This window comes from Trachypithecus francoisi, unplaced genomic scaffold (assembly GCF_009764315.1).
Source record: "Trachypithecus francoisi isolate TF-2019V2 unplaced genomic scaffold, Tfra_2.0 Contig01436, whole genome shotgun sequence".
In the NCBI taxonomy this organism is placed as follows: Eukaryota; Metazoa; Chordata; class Mammalia; order Primates; family Cercopithecidae; genus Trachypithecus; species Trachypithecus francoisi.
This window is the reverse complement of record NW_022681430.1, coordinates 3,461,389-3,481,601: the sequence shown is the minus strand read 5'-3', so window position 1 is coordinate 3,481,601 and position 20,213 is coordinate 3,461,389. Positions and strand designations below refer to the sequence as shown.

Here is a 20,213-nt window from a genome sequence, read left to right as displayed (position 1 = left end):
AAATACAAGTTTCAGTTATATTATTTTTTATTTCACTAATAATATGTATTGGTTTTAACTGGAAAAAGTAGGTTTGAGATGGCAACTGGAGTGTCTGGATAAATACAGAAACCATGTGATAGAAAGCATTGTAAAGCTGCCAAGACAAAAATTGGTCTCAAGGTTCCAGAGGTAGGAGAACCTCAGAGAGCTAAGCTAACACTGACACTCAATTTTCGAATGGGTTCACATTATGTCCAATTCTGAATCATAACAACAGGTGTTATGTCATTATGACTGCCTATGGGAGAGGAATGAATCTTTCTTTGAAGAATATAAACCTCTGAAATTCTGCAATTTCTTATATATAGCATCTGGTATTTAACCAAAAGTTATCAGACATTTCAAAGATACAACTAAGTGATCACAAGAAGGAAAGTGGGGAGAAGGAACGGCAATAAAATCAGACTCGCATTAGGAAACTTTTCTCGCCTAGTTTTATTAGGCTGGCATAATCTTAATATCAAAACTCTTGAAAATTCTAAGAAAGAAAATTATAAACCAAATCTCTTGTGAATGTAAACACTGAAGTCCTAAACAATATGAAGAAGGTCAATTCATCTCTATGCGCATACTTATTTCTCTTTAGTGAGGAATGTAAGCCCAATACATATAATCTGATGTCGTGTGGATATTTGTCCCCTCCAAATCTCATGTTGAAATGTGATTTCCAATATTGGAGGTGGAATCTGGTGGGAGGTATTTAAGACATGGGGGTGAATTCTTCTTGAGTGGCTTAAAGTTCTTCTCATGATAATAAGTGAGTTCATATTCTGTTAGTTCACACCCGAGCTGGTTGTTTAAAGTCACTTCCACTCCTTTCTCTTACTCCCTCTCTTGCCATGTGACATGCTTGCTTCCCCTTCACCTTCTTCCATGATTGAAAGCTACCTGAAGTCCTCACTAGGAGCAGATGCCTGCCCCCATTATGCCTTTTGCACAGCCTGCAAAACCATGAGCCAAAATAAAACCTTTTATTTATAAATTACCCAGTCAAAGATATTCCTTTATAGCAATGGAAACGGACTAACACACAATTATATAAATAGGTGCAGAGAATTGATTTGATAAGATTTTACACACAATTATGACATACATATGACAGCAAACTTCTCTAATCTGATAAAAAATATCTACCAAAATCTACTTCAAGCATCATTCTCAATATTGAAATGGAAAACTTCCACTGTTTCCTGCAGATTAGAAATGAGAAACAAGGATCCCCACTGTCACCAATTCTATTCAACACTCTCCTAGAAATTCTAGCCAATGCAATAATTAATGCAATAAAGAGACATTAAGCCCATGAGACATGGAAAATAAGTAATAAAACAATATTAACCCAGTACAGTATAATTACACAGAAATTACAATGAATCCAGAAATAAATTATGAACAGTGATTAGTAAATTTAGCAAAGTTGACAGATTAACATCATCAGAATGATAAAAACTAATTATGTTCCACAACAAGAATATTAATTATCTAGGGAAAACCAAAGACTTGAAAGCCATGACAACAAAATCACAACATTCCTGGGAAAATAAAAGAAACCCCAAATAAATTGGAAGCATAATTATATTGAGGAATAGAAAGACTCAACGTGTCAAGATTCAGTTCTTTCCAAACTGACTTACAAATTTAATGTCACCCTGACAGAAATTCCAGCCCAATGTTTTGGGAAATTGACAAACTAATACCTTTAAAATGTATTTGGAATATAAGCACCTAAGAGTAGCCAAACCAATCTTGAAAAAAGATAATAAATCTGGAAAACACACACTGCCAGACACAAGAACCTGTTACAAGACTTTGTAGCCCCAAGCTGGAAACAACAGAAAGTCCAATTAAACTGCCATACATATGAGTTATGCACTTCTCTCACGGGGGGATGGTAGAGGATAAGAATGATACTATGAATTTGGGGACTTCAAAAACATGGAGTTGTAGTGTAGGAGAAACAAACTTACCTTGGGAATGAGATAGTTTCTGAATTTAATGTCACAGGTCACTGCATGGGGCAGGTTGGTGGGGAGGAGGTCAATGTATCTCTGGACCTCGTGCACCACAGCATCTGTGTAGGGCATGTGGCTCCTGTCCTGCATGCAGGGGCTCCGATTTCTGCCAATCACACGTTCAATCTCTTCCTGGACTTTAGCTGATAAGACACAAGTAAAAACTGATGGAAAAGGAGAAAAATGGCACATTTGTTGTCCCAATTCAGGGGTACATGAATCATGATGAAGGTATCCAAACATCATTAGAAATTTAAATTATAGTGCTGGAAGTATATGCAAATGTAAAGAGAGGACTGTTACAGATGCACAAATGTGTAACTACCATAAACTAGGCATTAAGAAAAATCTATACAAATATAAGCAGAGAAAATTATCTTCAATAAAGGAAGATAGGAAGGATTGAAAAAAGGAAGAGAAGTCCACAAAACAACCAGAAAACAAATAACAAAAGGGCAGGGGTAAGTCCTTACTTATCAATAATAACACTGAATGTAAATGGGCTAAAATCTCCAATCAAAAGACATACTGACTGGATGGAAAAACAAGATCCATTAATCTGTTGCCTAAAAGAAACACACTTCACTTATAAAGACACACATAGGCTGAAAATAAAGGAATGGAATGAGACAGTACCTGCCAATAGAAAAGAAAAAAACAACAGGAGTTACTATATTTAAAACAGACAAAGTAGATTTCAAAACAAAAACTATAAGAAGAGACAAAGAAGATCACTATTGGTGAACAATTTTAAATATATATGCAACCAACAATGGAGCACCCAGATACATAAAAGAAATATAATTGGAACTAGAGAGAGATAGTCCCCAGTAAAATAATAGCTGGAGACTTCAACATCCCATTTTCAACATTGGACAGGGCATCTAGATAGAAAATCAACAAGGAAACATTGAACTTTATCTGCACTATAGACCAAATGGATCTAATAGATATTTGCAGAATATTTTATCCAACTGCTACAGAACACACATCCTTTTCTGCAGCACATGGATTGTTGTCAAGAATTGACCATATGTTAGGTCACAAAACAAGTCTTAAAATATACAAAGAAACTGAAATAATATCAAGCATCTTCTCTGACCACAGTGTAATAAAACCAGCAATCAATAACAAGAGGAATTTTGGAAACTACACAAATAAATGGAAATTTTAAAATATACTCATAAATGGAGAGTGGGCCCATGAAGAGATTAAAAAGGAAATTGAAAAATTTCTTGAAACGAATTTTAATGGAAACACAACATACCAAAACCAAGGGGCTACAGCAAGACCAGTACTAAAAGGGAAGTTTATAGCTACAAGAACTTACATCAAAAATGGAGAAAATAGACAAATAAACAATCTAATGATGCATCCCAAATAATTAGAAAACCAAAAGCAAATTAAACCCAAAATTAATAGAAGAAAAGGAATAATAAAGATCAGAGCAGAAATAAAATTTAAATGAAGAAAAACAGAAGATCAATAAAACAAAAAGTTGCTTTTTTGAGAAGTTAAACAAAATTGACAAACCTTTATCCAGACTAAAAAAAAACAGAGTAGATTCAAATAAATAAAAACAAATTAAAAAGGAGGCATTACAACTGATACTGCAGAAATTCAAAGAATAATTAGTGGTTACTATAAGCAACTATATGCCAATAAATTGGAAAGTCTAGAAGAAATGGACAAATCACTAGACAAATATGACCCATCAAGTTTGAACCAGGAAAAAATCCAAAACCTGAACATGCAATGACCAGTACCAAGATCAAATGAGAAATAAAAATATCCTAGTAAAGAAAACCCCAAGACTGGCTAGCTTCACTGCTGAATTTTACCAAACATTTAAAGAACTAATACCAATCCTACTCAAACTATTCCAAAAAATAAAGGAGAATACTTCGAAACTCATTCTGTGAGACCCGTATTACCCTGATACCAAAATCAGACTAAGACATATCAAGAAAAGAAAACTACAGGCCAATACACCTGATGAACACTAATGCAAAAATCTTCAACAAAATGCTAGCAAACCAAATTCAGCAATACAATAAAAAGGTCATTCACAATGACTAAGTGGGATTTATCCCTGGGATGCAAGGATGGTTCAACATGTGCAAATCAAGCAGTGTGATACATCATATCAAAAGAATGAAGGATAAAAGCTATATGATCACTTCAGTTGATGCTTAAAAAGTATTTGATAAAATTTAACATCCCTTCCTGATAAAAATTAATTTAAAAAAACCTGAGATAGAAGGAACATATCTCAACATAAAGAAGCTATATGACAGACCCACAACTAGTACTATACTGAATGGGGAAAACCAAGAGTATTTCCTCTAAGATCAGGAACACGACAAGATGCCCACTGTCACCATTGTTATTCATCATAGTACTGGATGACCTAGCAAGAGCAATCAGACAAGAGAAAGACATAAAGGCTATCCAAATTGGAAAGGAAGAAGTCAAAATATCCTTGTGTTCAGATGATATAACCTTATATTAGGAAAACCCTAAAGATTCCACAAGATAATTATTAGAACTGATGAACAAATTCAGTAAAGTTGAAGGATACAAAATCTACATAAAAATCAGTAGTGTTGTTGTATGCCAACAGTGAACAAAAAGAAAAACAAATTAAAAAGTAATCCCATTTACAATAGCCATAAGTAAAATTAAATACTTAGGAATTAATTTAACCAAAGAACTGAAAGATGTCTAAAATGAAAGCTATAAAACACTGAGGAAAGAAATTTAAGAGGACACAACAAATAGAAAAATATTTCATGCTCATGGATTGGAAAAATCAATATTGTTAAGATGTCCATACTATCAAAACAATCTACAGATTCAATAAAATCCTTATCAAAATATCAATGGCATTCTTCACAGAAATAGAAAAAACAAATCCTAAGATTTATATGGACCCACAAAAGACCCGGAATAGTCAAAACTATCCTAAGCAAAAAGAACAAAACTGGAAGAATCACATTATCTCACTTCAAAGTATACTACAGAGCTAACTAAAACAGTATGGTACTGACATAAAAACAAACACATGGACCAATGGAACAGAATAGAGAATCCACAAACAATTTCACATACCTAGAGTGAACTCATTTTTGACAAAGGTGCTGATATGGTTTGGCTGTGTTCCCAGCCCAAATCTCATCTTGAATTGTAATAATCCCCACAAGTCAAGGGTGAGGCAGGTGGGGATAATTGAATCATGGGCATGGTTTCTTCCATACTTTTCTCATGGTAGTGAATAAATCTCACAACATCTCATGGTTTTATAAATGGAAGTTCCCCTGCAAAGCTCTCTGCGTGTTGCCATGTAAGACGTGACTTTGCTCCTCATTCACCTTCTGCCATGATTGTGAGGCCTCCCCAGTCATGTGGAACTATGAATCCATTAAACTTCTTTCCTTTATAAATTACCCAGTCTTGTGTTGGCTTTATCAGAAGCATGAGAACAGACTAACACAGGTACCAAGGATGTACACTGGGGGAAAGACAGTCTCTTGAATAAATGTGCTGGGAAAATTTAATATCCTACACAGGAGAATGAAACTGGACTCATATCTCTTGCCATAAACAAAAATTAACTCAAAATGGATTAAAGACTTAAATCTAAGACCTTGAACTGTGAAAGTACTGTAGGAAACCCCTAGGGAAAATCTCCCGGACATTGGTCTAGGCAAAAATTTCTTGAGCAATACCCCACAAGCACAGGCATTCAAAGCAAACATGAACAAATGGGATCACATCAAGTTAAAAAGCTTCGGCACAGCCAAAGATACAATCAACAAAGAGAAGAGACAACCCACAGAATGGAGAAAAATATTTGCAAACTATTCATCTGACAAGAGATTAATAACCAGAATATATAAGAAACTCAAGCAACTCTATAGAAAAAAATCTAATAATCCAATCCAAAAGTGGGCAAAAGATTTGAATAGATATTTCTCAAAAGAAGACATTTAAATGGGTAACAGGCATACAAAAAGGTGGTCAACACCACTGATCCTCACAGAAATATAAATCAAAATTACAATGAGATGTCGTCTCACTCCAGTTAAAATGGCTTATATCCAAAAGACAGCAATAACAAATGCTAGTGAGGATGTGGAGATAAGTGGAGCCTCATACAGTGTTGGTGGGAATGTAAATTAGTATGACCACTATGGAGAGCTGTTTGAATGTTCCTCAAAAAACTAAAAATAAAACAACCATATGATCCAACAACCCTACTGCTGTGTATATAACCCCCATAAAAGGAAATAAGTATATTGAAGAGACATCTGCACTCTTATGTTGGTTGCAGCACTGTACACAATAGCTAAGACTTTGAAACAACTTTAATATGCATCAACAGACAAATGTATAAAGAAAATGTAGTACATATACACAATGTAGTTCTATTCAGTCATAAAAAGAATGAGATTCACTCATTTGCAACAACATGAAGGGAACTGGAGATCATTATGTTAAGTTAAATAAGCCAGGCACAGAAAGATAAACATAGCATGTTCTCACTTATCTGTGGGATCTAAAAACAAAAGAATTGAACGAATGGACATAAAGTGTAGAAGCATGGTTACCAGAGACTCGAAAGGGTAATGGGGGGTGGGAGGGGAGGTGGGGATGAATAAGACCTACTCTATGATAGCACAATAGGGTGACTATAGTCAATAATAATTCAATTGTACACTTTAAAATAACTTAAAGAGTGTAACTGAATTGTTTGTAACTCAAAAAATAAATGCGTAAGGGGATAGATACCACATTTTCCATGACATGCTTATTTCACATTGCATGCCTGTATCAAAACATCTCATGTACCCCCAAACATATGTATACCTACTATGTACCAATAGAAATTAAAGAAGATAAAAGATGAATCTGTGTATAAATTATACATTAGTATATATAATACAAATAAAAATAATAAAATGTTTGAAAACATAAAGTAAGCATATAATTTAGTCATGAAATTACTGTCTTGAAAAAAACAGGGATTAATGTCATATCAAAATAACATATGTTGCTTAAACATTAAATTATACTCTCAGATTTATGCATATATATGACTGTATTTGTGCATCTGTGTGTGGCAAGGGTCGCAAATTGCAATGGTGTGCAATTTGCACACTTGCCAAATCCACCATTTTGAACATTCTAGCAGCTTCTTCTGAACATACATTCACATTTTTAAATAAAGACTCTGTTTCTATTTCTTACTTATCCTTTTGTAGATTATATTTAATAATTTTTTATTATGAGAGATGAGAATTTTAATCTCCATCTTCACCTCATATTTGAACACAACAGATAGACATACTCACTTTTTCACATGCTTTTTTCCAGAATATATTTAGATGACAATTTTTATGATATCAGTATTCATTGCTTACATCATTCTGACTACACAAATATGGTTCTCTGGTAAGACAGCTATGATTAAATTATATTTTTAGCACTTTTCTGGGCTTAACCATGTCTCTTTATTTCAATTTGTAATTTCTGTTTCCTAAGTTAGAATTATTGACAAATGTTCAGGCAGATGTTTGAAACTCTTTTTTGAGCTATTGGAAACTCTCATAAAATCTGTCACATCTCTTTTGTTCTTGCTGTCTCCTCTCACTTCTGAATAATCTACCAGGTCCATTCTGAAGTAGTTGTTTTCTAGGTCTGGTGCTAGGCAGCCTCCCTGACATTCTCATTCTCCTATGTGAGGTTTCCTGATTGCTAGAGCTCAGGACATTCTCTAACTAGGTTTCAGGCATTTGAGTGAAGTGCATTCTCCAACATTTTTCTGAGAAAGGGAAAATAGAAGGTAAAATTTTTGGCAAACATGCAAGTCTGAAAACACCCTATTTCTATTAATATACATGATAATATTAATAGTTCTTCTTGAGAATTCTGAATCCTAATTGTTTCAAGATAACCTGGTATAGATCTGAAAGTTTTTGTGATTTTCCCTTTAATTCTCATGTCCTCATATTCCATAACCCTGTGTCTAGCAGTATATGTTTTCATTTCATTCACTCTGTTGGGCATTGAAGAGAATTTTCCATTAAGATGGCGAAAGAAAAATGTCATTTCTCTAGATCAGTTCCCTTTGTGTTGGATAAAGTTAGCTGCTGAATTTTAGGAAGCAAGATGCATAAAAGAGCTAAGAGTCTCCTAATTGAAGGAGTAGACCCATACCAAATCTGCCTTTCAAGCCTACACCTCATGCCTTTTCTGGCACTGCCCTGTGTCTCTGAGTACAGGGCTTCTTAAGCTCAGTTTCTCTAGAGAGTGAGCCTCCTTCTTCTTGTGGGAAGAAATCAGTTACCTGATGAAAAGACTTGTGGAGGAAATGTAGGCAGGGAAAGCCTCCTTTTTCAGCCTCATTCTCCACCATTCTTTAACCCTTGACTTCCAAATTGGAGAGACTTAAGGGACACTGATTAACTTTTCCTCCTTGATCAAGTTTTCTCTTCTGACTTTTTGGTTACAAGTTTATCCTCTCTGTACAGCTTTATCAATCCTCTATATGCTTTCTGTGTTTTAGAAACTTGTTAAAGTCTTCTTGACTATCTCCTGTACTCTTCCTATCTTAAAGGACCTAAATGTCTAATATACAAAATCTATAAAAAAAAACTTAAATCAACAAGCATTAAACAAAAAAAAAAATCAATTAAAAATGGGCAAAGGATGTGAACAGGTACTTCTCAAAAGATGATATACAAACAGCCAACAAACATGAAAAAGTGCTTCAACATCACTAATCATCAGAGAAATGCAAATCAAAATCACAATGAGGTACCATCTCACACCAGTCAGAATAGCAATTATTAATATTAAAAAGTTCAAAAACAACAGATGCTGGTGAGGTTGCAGAGAAATAGAAATGCTTTTACACTGTTGATGGGTATGCAAACTAGGTCAGCCACTGTGGAAACCAGTTTTGATATTTTTGAAGGAACTTAAAATAGAACTATGAGTTGACCCAGCAATCCCACTATGGAGTATATGTCCCAAAAATATTCATTCTATCAAAAAGACACACACCCCAATGTTCACTGTAGTGCTATGCACAATAGCAAAGAAATAGAATCAACTTATGTGCCCATCAACAGTGGATTGTATGAGGAAAATGTGGTAAATATACACTGATATGGTTAGGCTGTGTCCCCACTCAAATCTTATCTTGAATTGTAGCTCCCATAATTCCCACATGTTATGGGAGGGACTCAATGGGAGGTAATTTAATCATGGAGGCAGGACTTTTCCATGCTGTTCTTGTGATAGTGAATAAGTATCTACCAGAGACTTACTGTGAGGCCTTTCCAGTCATGTGGAATTGAGAGTCCATTAAACCTCTTTCCTTTATGAATTACCCTGTCTCACATATGTCTTTATTAACAGCGTGAGAACAGACTAATACATACACCATGGAATGTTATGCAGCCATAAGAAAGAACAAAAATTATGTCTTTTGCAGGACGATAGATGAAGTGGGAGGCCATTATCCTAAACAATGTAATACAAGAACAGAAAACCAAATACCACATGTTCTTACTTATAAGTGGGAGGTAAGCATTAAATACACAAGAACTTAAAGATGGGAACAATAGACACTGAGGATCACTAGATGGGGGAGGGAGGGAAGTGATGTGGGCTGAAGAACCATCTGCTGGGTAGTATGTTTACTGTCAGTGTGATGGAATAGCTGGGACCCCAAGCCTCAGCGTTATACAACTTACCTATGTAACAAACCTATATTTGAACCCTTTAATCTATAATGAAAGTTGACAAAAAATCTTGTAGAACTCTATAGGCTAGTAACTGTTCAAAAAAAAAAGGCCTAATTCTTATTTGTAATTAGGTTATTGTCATTTCAATGGGGGATACTGACAGAGGAGAAAAAAAGAATATTTCTTATTTGCAGCATAAGCAAAAGTCCTTAAAAGTAAATTTCTAAAGTTGTACATAAAAGATAAAATTATTGACCCCCTCAAAAAAAATCTTATTTTGTCCAACACCAATTTCATGGAAACTGTCTCAGGTACATATTCTGCCTAAATGGAACATTCTTTAGGTACCTCTTCTGGTAAACAGAACTACCTTCCTTATGAATCTAACTTTTTAGAATACTTAGCAGACTAGGAATTTTCTCAGGCAGACTCACTACATTTCTAGGATTACCATTTATCTTTCAATAAGTGGAGTTTCCAGTTTCCCTATTCCAGCATTCGAACCAGAAATTTTGAGAATGAGAAAAGTTATATTCAAAAACATACTTGCTATTTAAAAATGGGCTTCTCATAATAATACCAACATGTAACACCAGGCCAATTTATCTTGTCTCTTCCTGCCATAAATCATTATCTGTTTTTTTCAGGGATGCCCTACCCACCTTGGACCAGAGCTCTATTGCTTTTCCTACTGCTGTCTGTCTTCATTGCTCTTAGTTATCTTCCTCTACTGTGCAAACATGCCCCTTTTACCTTTTTTTTTCTTTTTTATTTTTATTTATTTATTTATTTATTTTTATTATACTTTAAGTTCTAGGGTACATGTGCATAACGTGCAGGTTTGTTACATATGTATACTTGTGCCATGTTGGTGTGCTGCACCCATCAACTCGTCAGCACCCATCAATTCATCATTTATATCATGTATAACTCCCGAATGCAATCCCTCCCACCTCCCCCCTCCCCATGATAGGCCCCAGTGTGTGATGTTCCCCTTCCGAGTCCAGTGATCTCATTGTTCAGTTCCCACCTATGAGTGAGAACATGCGGTGTTTGGTTTTCTCTTCTTGTGATAGTTTGCTAAGAATGATGGTTTCCAGCTGCATCCATGTCCCTACAAAGGATGCAAACTCATCCTTTTTTATGGCTGCATAGTATTCCATGGTGTATATGTGCCACATTTACTAATCCAGTCTGTCACAGATGGACATTTGGGTTGATTCCAAGTCTTTGCTATTGTGAATAGTGTCACAATAAACATACGTGTGCATGTGTCTTTGTAGTAGAATAATTTATAATCCTTTGGGTATATACCCAGTAGTGGGATGGCTGGGTCATATGGTACATCGAGTTCTAGATCCTTGAGGAATTGCCATACTGTTTTCCATAATGGTTACAAACCCACCAACACTGTAAAAGTGTTCCTATTTCTCCACATCCTCTCCAACACCTGTTGTTTCCCGATTTTTAATGATTGCTGTTCTAACTGGTGTGAGATGGTATCTCATTGTGTTTTGATTTGCATTTCTCTGATGGCCAGTGATGATGAGCATTTTTCATGTGTCTGTTGGCTGTATGAATGTCTTCTTTTGAGAAATGTCTGTTCATATCCGTTGCCCACTTTTTGATGGGGTTGTTTGTTTTTTCTTGTATATTTGTTTGAGTTCTTTGTAGATTCTGGATATTAGCCCTTTGTCAGATGAGTAGATTGCAAAAATTTTCTCCCATTCTGTAGGTTGCCTGTTCACTCTGATGTAGTTCTTTTGCTGTGCAGAAGCTCTTTAGTTTAATTAGATCCCATTTGTCAATTTTGGCTTTTGCTGCTGTGCTTTTGGTGTTTTAGACATGAAGTCCTTGCCCATGCCTATGTCCTGAATGGTACTACCTAGATTTTCTTCGAGGGTTTTTATGGTATTAGGTCTAACATTTAAGTCTCTAATCCATCTTGAATAATCTTCGTATAAGGGGTAAAGAAAGGATCCAGTTTCAGCTTTCCTTATGGCTAGCCAATTTCCCAGCACCACTTATGAAATAGGGAATCCTTTCCCCATTTCTCGTTTTGTCAGGTTTGTCAAAGATCAGATGGCTGTAGATGTGTGGTATTATTTCTGAGGACTCTGTTCTGTTCCATTGGTCTATATCTCTGTTGTGGTACCAGTACCATGCTGTTTTGGTTATTGTAGCCTTGTAGTATAGTTTGAAGTCAGGTAGCGTGATGCCTCCAGCTTTGTCCTTTTGACTTAGGATTGTCTTGGCAATGCAGGCTCTTTTTTGGTTCCATATGAACTTTAAAGCAGTTTTTTCCAATTCTGTGAAGAAACTCATTGGTAGCTTGATGGGGATGGCATTGAATCTATAAATAACCTTGGGCAGTATGGCCATTTTCACAATATTGATTCTTCCTATCCATGAGCATGGTATGTTCTTCATTTGTTTTGTGTCTTCTTTTATTTCACTGAGCAGTGGTTTGTAGTTCTCCTTGAAGAGGTCCTTACATCCCTTGTAAGTTGGATTCCTAGGTATTTATTCTCTTTGAAGCAATTGTGAATGGAAGTTCATTCCTGATTTGGCTCTGTTTGTCTGTTACTGGTGTATAAGAATGCTTGTGATTTTTGCACATTAATTTTGTATCCTGAGACTTTGCTGAAGTTGCTTATCAGCTTAAGATTTTGGGCTGAGACAATGGGGTTTTCTAAATATACAATCATGTCATCTGCAAACAGGGACAGTTGACTTCTTCTTTTCTAACTGAATACCCTTGATTTCTTTCTCTTGCCTGATTGCCCTAGCCAGAACTTCCAACACTATGTTGAATAGGAGTGGTGAGAGAGGGCATCCCTGTCTTGTGCCAGTTTTCAAAGGGAATTTTTCCAGTTTTTGCCCATTCAGTATGATATTGGCTGTGGGTTTGTCATAAATAGCTCTTATTATTTTGAGGTACGTTCCATCAATACTGAATTTATTGAGCGTTTTAGCATGAAGGGCTGTTGAATTTTGTCAAAAGCCTTTTCTGCATCTATTGAGATAATCATGTGGTTCTTGTCTTTGGTTCTGTTTATGTGCTGGATTACGTTTATTGATTTGTGAATGTTGAACCAGCCTTGCATCCCAGGGATGAAGCCCGTTGATCATGGTGGATAAGCTTTTGATGTGCTGCTGAATCCGGTTTGCCAGTATTTTATTGAGGATTTTTGCATCCATGTTCATCAGGGATATTGGTCTAAAATTCTCTTTTTTGTTGTGTCTCTGCCAGGCTTTGGTATCAGGATGATGTTGGCCTCATAAAAAGAGTTAGGGAGGATTCCTCTTTCTATTGATTGGAATAGTTTCAGAAGGAATGGTACCAGCCTCCTTGTACCTCTGGTAGAATTCAGCTGTGAATCCATCTGGTCCTGGACTTTTTTTGGTGGTAGGCTTAATTGTTGCCTCATTTCAGAGCCTACTATTGGTCTATTCAGGGATTCAACTTCTTCCTGGTTTAGTCTTGGGAGAGTGTAAGTGTCAGGAAATTATCCATTTCTTCTAGATTTTCTAGTTGATTTGCGTAGAGGCGTTTATAGTATTCTCTGATGGTAGTTTGTATTTCTGTGGGGTCGGTGGTGATATCCCCTTTATCATTTTTTATTGCGTCTATTTGATTCCTCTCTCTTTTCTTCTTATTAGTCTAGCTAGCGGTCTGTCAATCTTGTTGATCTTTTCAAAAAACCAACTCCTGAATCATGATTTTTTGGAGGGTTTTTTGTGTCTCAATCTCTTCAGTTCTGCTCTGATCTTAGTATTTCTTGCCTTCTGCTAGCTTTTGAATGTGTTTGCTCTTCTTCTCTAGTTCTTTTAATTGTGATGTTAGAGTGTCAATTTTAGATCTTTCCAGCTTTCTCTTGTGGGCATTTAGTGCTAAAAATTCCCTCTACACACTGCTTTAAATGTGTCCCAGAGATTCTGGTATGTTGTATCTTTGTTCTCATTGGTTTCAAAGAACATCTTTATTTCTGCTTTCATTTCATTATGTACCCAGTAGTCATTCAGGAGCAGGTTGTTCAGTTTCCATGTAGTTGAGCAGTTTTCATTGAGTTTCTTAGTCCTGAGTTCTAATTTGATTGCACTGTGGTCTGAGAGACAGTTTGTTATAATTTCTGTTCTTGTACATTTGCTGAGGAGTGCTTTACTTCCAATTATGTGGTCAATTTTGGAATAAGTGCGATGTGATGCTGAGAAGAATGTATATTCTGTTGATTTGGGGTGGAGAGTTCTATAGATGTCTATTAGGTCCACTTGGTGCAGAGATGAGTTCAATTCCTGGATATCCTTGTTAACTTTCTGTCTCGTTGATCTGTCTAATGTTGACAGAGGAGTGTTGACGTCTCCCATTATTATTGTATGGGAGTCTAAATCTCTTTGTAAGTCTCTAAGGACTTGCTTTATGAATCTGGCTGCTCCTGTATTGGGTGCATATATATTTAGGAGAGTTAGCTCTTCCTGTTGAATTGATCCCTTTACCACTATGTAATGGCCTTCTTTGTCTCTTTTGATCTTTGATGGTTTAAAGTCTGTTTTATCAGAGACTAGGATTGCACCCCTGCTTTTTTTTGTTCTCCATTTGCTTGGTAGATCTTCCTCCATCCCTTTATTTTGAGCCTATGTATGTCTCTGCATGTGAGATGGGTCTCCTGAATACAGCAGACTGATGGGTCTTGACTCTTTATCCAGTTGGCCAGTCTGTGTCTTTTCTTTGGAGCATTTAGTCCATTAACATTTAAGGTTAATATTGTTATGCGTGAACTTGATCCTGCCATTATGATATTAACTGGTTATTTTGCTCGTTAGTTGATGCAGTTTCTTCCTAGCCTCGATGGTCTTTACATTTTGGCATGTTTTTGCAATGGCTGGTACCAGTTGTTCCTTTCCATGTTTAGGGCTTCCTTCAGGGTCTCTTGTAAGGCAGGCCTGGTGGTGACAAAATCTCTAAGCATTTGCTTATCTGTAAAGGATTTTATTTCTCCTTCACTTATGAAACTTAGTTTGACTGGATATGAAATTCTGGGTTGAAAATTCTTTTCTTTAAGAACGTTGAATATTGGCCCCCACTCTCTTCTGGCTTGTAGAGTTTCTGCTGAGAGATCTGCTGTTAGTCTGATTGGCTTCCCTTTGTGGGTAACCCGACCTTTCTCTCTGGCTGCCCTTAAGAGTCTTTCCTTCATTTCAACTTTGGTGAATCTGGCAATTATGTGTCTTGGAGTTGCTCTTCTGGACGAGTATCTTTGTGGCGTTCTCTGTATTTCCTGAATTTGAATGTTGGCCTGCCCTACTAGGTTGGGGAAGTTCTCCTGGATGATATCCTGAAGAGTGTTTTCCAACTTGGTTCCATTTTCCCCTCACTTTCAGGCACCCCAATCAGACGTAGATTTGGTCTTTTTACATAATCCCATACTTCTTGCAGGCTTTGTTCATTTCTTTTTCTTCTTTTTTCTTTTGGTTTCTCTTCTCGCTTCATTTCATTCATTTGATCCTCAATCGCTGATACTCTTTCTTCCAGTTGATCGAGTCAGTTACTGAAGCTTGTGCATTTGTCCCCTATTTCTCGTGTCATGGTTTTCATCTCTGTCATTTCGTTTATGACCTTCTCTGCATTAATTAGTCTAGCTGTCAATTCTTCCACTCTTTTTTCAAGATTTTTAGTTTCTCTGCGCTGGGTACGTAATTCCTCCTTTAGCTCTGAGAAGTTTGATGGACTGAAGCCTTCTTCTCTCATCTCGTCAAAGTCATTCTCTGACCAGCTTTGATCCGTTGCTGGCGATGGGCTGTGCTCCTTTGCAGGGGGAGATGTGCTCTTATTTTTTGAATTTCCAGCTTTTCTGCCCTGCTTTTTCCCCATCTTTGTGGTTTTATCTGTCTCCGGTCTTTGATGATGGTGATGTACTGATGGGGTTTTGGTATAGGTGCCCTTCCTGTTTGATAGTTTTCCTTCTGACAGTCAGGACCCTCAGCTATAGGTCTGCTGGAGATTGCTTAAGGTCCATTCCAGACCCTGTTTGCCTGGGTATCAGCAGCAGAGTTTGCAGAAGATAGAATATTGCTGAACAGTGAGTGTACCCGTCTGATTCTTCCTTTGGAAGCTTCTCCTCAGGGGTGTACTCCACCCTGTGAGGTGTGGGGTGTCAGACTGCCCCTAGTGGGGGATGTCTCCCAATTAGACTACTCAGGGGTCAGGGACCCACTTGAGCAGGCAGTCTGTCCGTTCTCAGATCTCACCCTCCGTGTTGGGAGATCCACTGCTCTCTTCAAAGCTGTCAGACAGAGTCGTTCGCATCTGCACAGGCCTCTGCTGCTTCCCCTGTTGTTTTTTAGCTGTGCCCTGTCCCCAGAAGTGGAGTCTACAGAGACAAGCAGGTTTCCTTGAGCTGCTGTGAGCTCCACCCAGTTCGAGCTTCCCAGCGGCTTTGTTTACGTACTTAAGCCTCAGCAATGGCGGGCGCCCCTCCCTCAGCCTCGCTGCTGCCTTGCGGTTAGATCGCCGCAGACTGCTGTGTTAGCAATGAGGGAGGCTCCGTGGGCGTGGGACCCTCCTGACCAGGTGTGGGATATATTCTCCTGGTGTGCCCATTTGCTTAAAGCGCAGTATTGGGGTGGGTGTTACCCGATTTTCCAGGTGTTGTGTATCTCAGTTCCCCTGGCTAGGAAAAGGGATTCCCTTCCCCCTTGCGCTTCCCAGGCGAGGCGATGCCTCGCCCTGCTTCAGCTCTCGCTGGTCAGACTGCAGCAGCTGACCAGCACCGATTGTCTGGCACTCCCTAGTGAGATGACCCCAGTACCTCAGTTGAAAATGCAGAAATCACCGGTCTTCTGTGTCACTCACACTGGGAGTTGGAGACTGGAGCTGTTCCTATTTGGCCATCTTGCTCCGCCCCCCCTTTTTTTCTTTTTTTTTTTTCTGAGACAGAGTCTCACTCTGTTGCCCAGGCTGGAGTGCAGTGGCACAATCTTGGCTCACTACAACCTCTGTCACCTGCGTTCAAGCGATTCGGGTGCCTCAGCCTCCCGAGGAACTGGGATTACAGCCGTGTGCCACCATGCCTGGCTAAGTTTTGCCTTTTTACCAGAGACGGGATTTGGCTATGTTGGCCAGGCTGGTCTTGAACTCCTGGCCTCAAATGATCCACCCACCTCAGCCTCCCAAAGTGCTGGGATTACAGGTGTGAGCCACCATGCCAGGCCAAGATATCCCATTTTAATCACACCATTAGTTTGGAACAGATTACAGCTGGGAGCAGGGTTTAAGTAATGAAGCTTCTCTAAGAGAAACAGGAAGGAGGACACTAGCAACACCTTCCCAACATCTTTTCTGAAAGTCAATTAACTCTTCATCTGTGATCATACCTGTGACCTCTGGGTGCTTCAGCAGGAGAAGGAGAGCATATCTCAGGGTTGTGCTTGTCGTCTCTGTCCCAGCTCCAAACAAATCAACTGCAGTGTTTTCCAAGTTTTCAATAGTAAATTCAGACTGCTGGTGGTGCTTTTCCTAGGAATGATTTGATGCAATTATCTGACAAATTATTTACCAGCATATTTGATTACAGTGAATTCAAAATTACTCACATTGTTATATAGTTACCAATATAGAAACCAGAAAGCATACTACTAGAAAAAAAATCCTGTATGGTATAGCAGAAGCTGTAAACCAACTTGCCCAAATTTTATTTCCTACCCCCTTATTCCATGCTTGCCTAAAAATTCCATTCATCAGGCTCTTTGCAGCTAGCGGAGTCACACAGCATAATAATTATTATTATTATTTTTTGCCAAAAGATATAAGCAGAAGGTCTCTAGGTCCACTTTCATTTCCTCTTTCATACTCAAAACACAAATGTGAAGTAGGAGGTAGAATAGACCCCATCCTGGGATTTAATCATGAAAATGAAGGTCTGTATACTAAATTTAGTGGGAAAAAAGAAAGGCCCTTGACTCTCTGCTGCTTTGGGGTTGCTGTATTATCCCTAGATTGCCCCACCATGAGATTCCCTGTATTTGAGATAAAGACATTATGTGATAAAGCCATTATTACCTGTAGACAACTACAATCTAAATTAGTAAAAAGGTAAATTAGGGCCATATCATTAGATACTGTGAGCTTGAATCAAGAGTCTGCAATTATCTTCTTCTGTCAGAAAGGTACATGGACTTAATATTGCCTCCAGATTCATTATAAAGTTGAAATTTTGTAAAAACAAATATGAAAAAAGCAATATGACAGCAAAACCTAGGATAAATTATAGAGAAAGAGAATGGGTTTACAATGACAAGATGGGCCCACACTATTATTATCGAGATGGGAGGCAACAGATAACTTTTTCTAGGGTGCAGTAGTGCAGGAATAAATAAAAATATACAAAATGAAGAGAAAGAACAATGATGAATATGGAGAATAAAGGGATTAATTGTCACAGGGGATAAAGGAGAGAGTAAGGGTAATGCATATGCCAAGGCTCGAAGACTGGAGTTTTCATAATTTGAAAGTTAGGAGAAAGAAAGCAACGAATAAGGAATACTTAGTTGAAAGAGATCATCAATATACAAAACATATTACTTTTTAACCAGTCTCTAGGCCAGTAATAAATTAATTACGTTTTCAGAGTCTCCAAGTGACGTATGTCACGTTGAATATTGTTTAATCAACACCACTGAAATAGACTAGATCCACTCAACATGTCTACTTACTAGATGAAGACAGTCCTCTCCCTTGGTAACATCAGCTTCACACCGTTTTCTAAGCTTGTCATGTTAAAAATTACTCTTAAGTAAAAACAGTGCACTCACAAACCAGTATTAACATTTCCATCTGCTGACTTGAGCTTGGTTCTTTAGCAGTTATGTGTCTATCCTACCTTATTAATGATAGTAGCCATATTCTACTTGCTGGGCTCAAATCTAAAGAGCACCCCTCTACCTCAGAGGCAGGCCAGGGCATTGTCCTGCACCTCACCCTCAGAAACAGACTCACAGCTACAACTCAGTCTGTGGGCTTCAGCTGCTAGGGTGTGCTATAGAGTCACAGACCTTGGCTCTGTGGGCAATCTACATTCAACCCTGCCACAGAGAATGAACCTGTACCCCAAGACCCAGGTGTCACAGTACCTGATTAAAAAATCTTGAGTCTAGAGTAATGCTTCTATGACAACTTCAAGGACGTATACCTGTAACCCAGCACCAATGCAGCTGCATGTATGCCATGTCAGAGTTGACATCAAAAGGAATCCCTTAGGTTAAGTCACCCAATTTCAGGAAAATAAAAATAGGAGGACACCCAAATACTTTGACACCAGGGACATTAACAACCTACACTACTCCTGATACTGCTGCAAACTTCTACAGCCTAGGCCACTGAGGCACCCAAAATTATTCCTGATGTTGACCGCAGCTAGAGAAACTACACAGATACTATCACATGGCATCTATTCAAAAACTGAGTTACCCACTCTTCATCACCTGCACACAAACACTCAACTTCAGATGAAAGTCTTTCTCTATGAAATCCACTCCAGAAACTGGAACAGCCATTGTCCCACCACATGCATAGACATCAATGCAGGGACAAAATATGAAAAATCAAGAAATATTACACCACCAAAAAGATGTAATAACTCTCAAATAACAGAACTCGATGAAAATAAAATCAACAAATATTCAAAAAAGGAATTCAAAATAATTACCTTGAAGAAACTAAATAAGGGGGGGTGGCTGGCAAGATGGCCGAATTGGAACAGTTTCCATCTGCAGCTCCCAGCAAGATCAACAAAGAAGGTAAGTTATTTCTGCATTTCCAACTGAGGTACCCAGCTCCTCTCACTGGGACTGTTTAGGCAATAGGTGCAGCCCACAGAGGGCAAGCCAAAGCAGGGTTGAGCGTCACCTCACTCGGAAACCCCAAAGGGTCAGGGAACTCCCTCCCCTAGCCAAGGGAAGTAGTGAGGGACTGTGCCATGAAGAATAGTGCACTCTGGCCCAGATACTATGCTTTTCCCATGGTTTTCACAACTTGCAGACCAGGAGATTCCCTCAGGTGCCTACACAACAAGGGCACTGGGTTTCAAGCACAAAATTGGGCACCCATTTGCACAGACACCGAGCTAGCTGTAGGAGATTTTTTTCACACTCCAGTGGCACCTGGAACACCAGTGAGACAGAACTTTTTCACTCACCTGGAAAGGGGGCTGAAGCCAAAGAGCCAAGTGGTCTTGCTCAGCAGATCCCATCCCCGTGGAGCCCAGCAAGCTAAAATCCACTGGCTTGAAATTCTCGCTGCCAGCACAGCAGTCTGAAGTTTACCTGGGATGCATGAGCTTGGTGGGGAAAGGGCATCCACCATTACTGAGGCTTGAGTAGGTAATTTTCCCCTCACGGTGTAAACAAA

The 20,213-nt window shown here is 38.2% G+C and overlaps 1 protein-coding gene across 2 annotated transcripts in view; it reads right to left on the bottom strand.

The window, feature by feature from the left end:
• The window catches only part of LOC117092015 (cytochrome P450 2C9-like), a 91,211-nt gene that overhangs the window by 5,980 nt on the left and 65,018 nt on the right, over positions 1-20,213 (bottom strand). For both annotated transcript variants that reach the window (XM_033225140.1, XM_033225130.1), the window contains exons 6-7: positions 17,183-17,324; positions 2,010-2,197 (exon numbers count right to left, since the gene is read on the bottom strand). In XM_033225140.1, the coding sequence (XP_033081031.1) occupies positions 2,010-2,197; positions 17,183-17,324 (330 nt within the window). The remainder of the gene's footprint in view (positions 1-2,009; positions 2,198-17,182; positions 17,325-20,213) is intronic.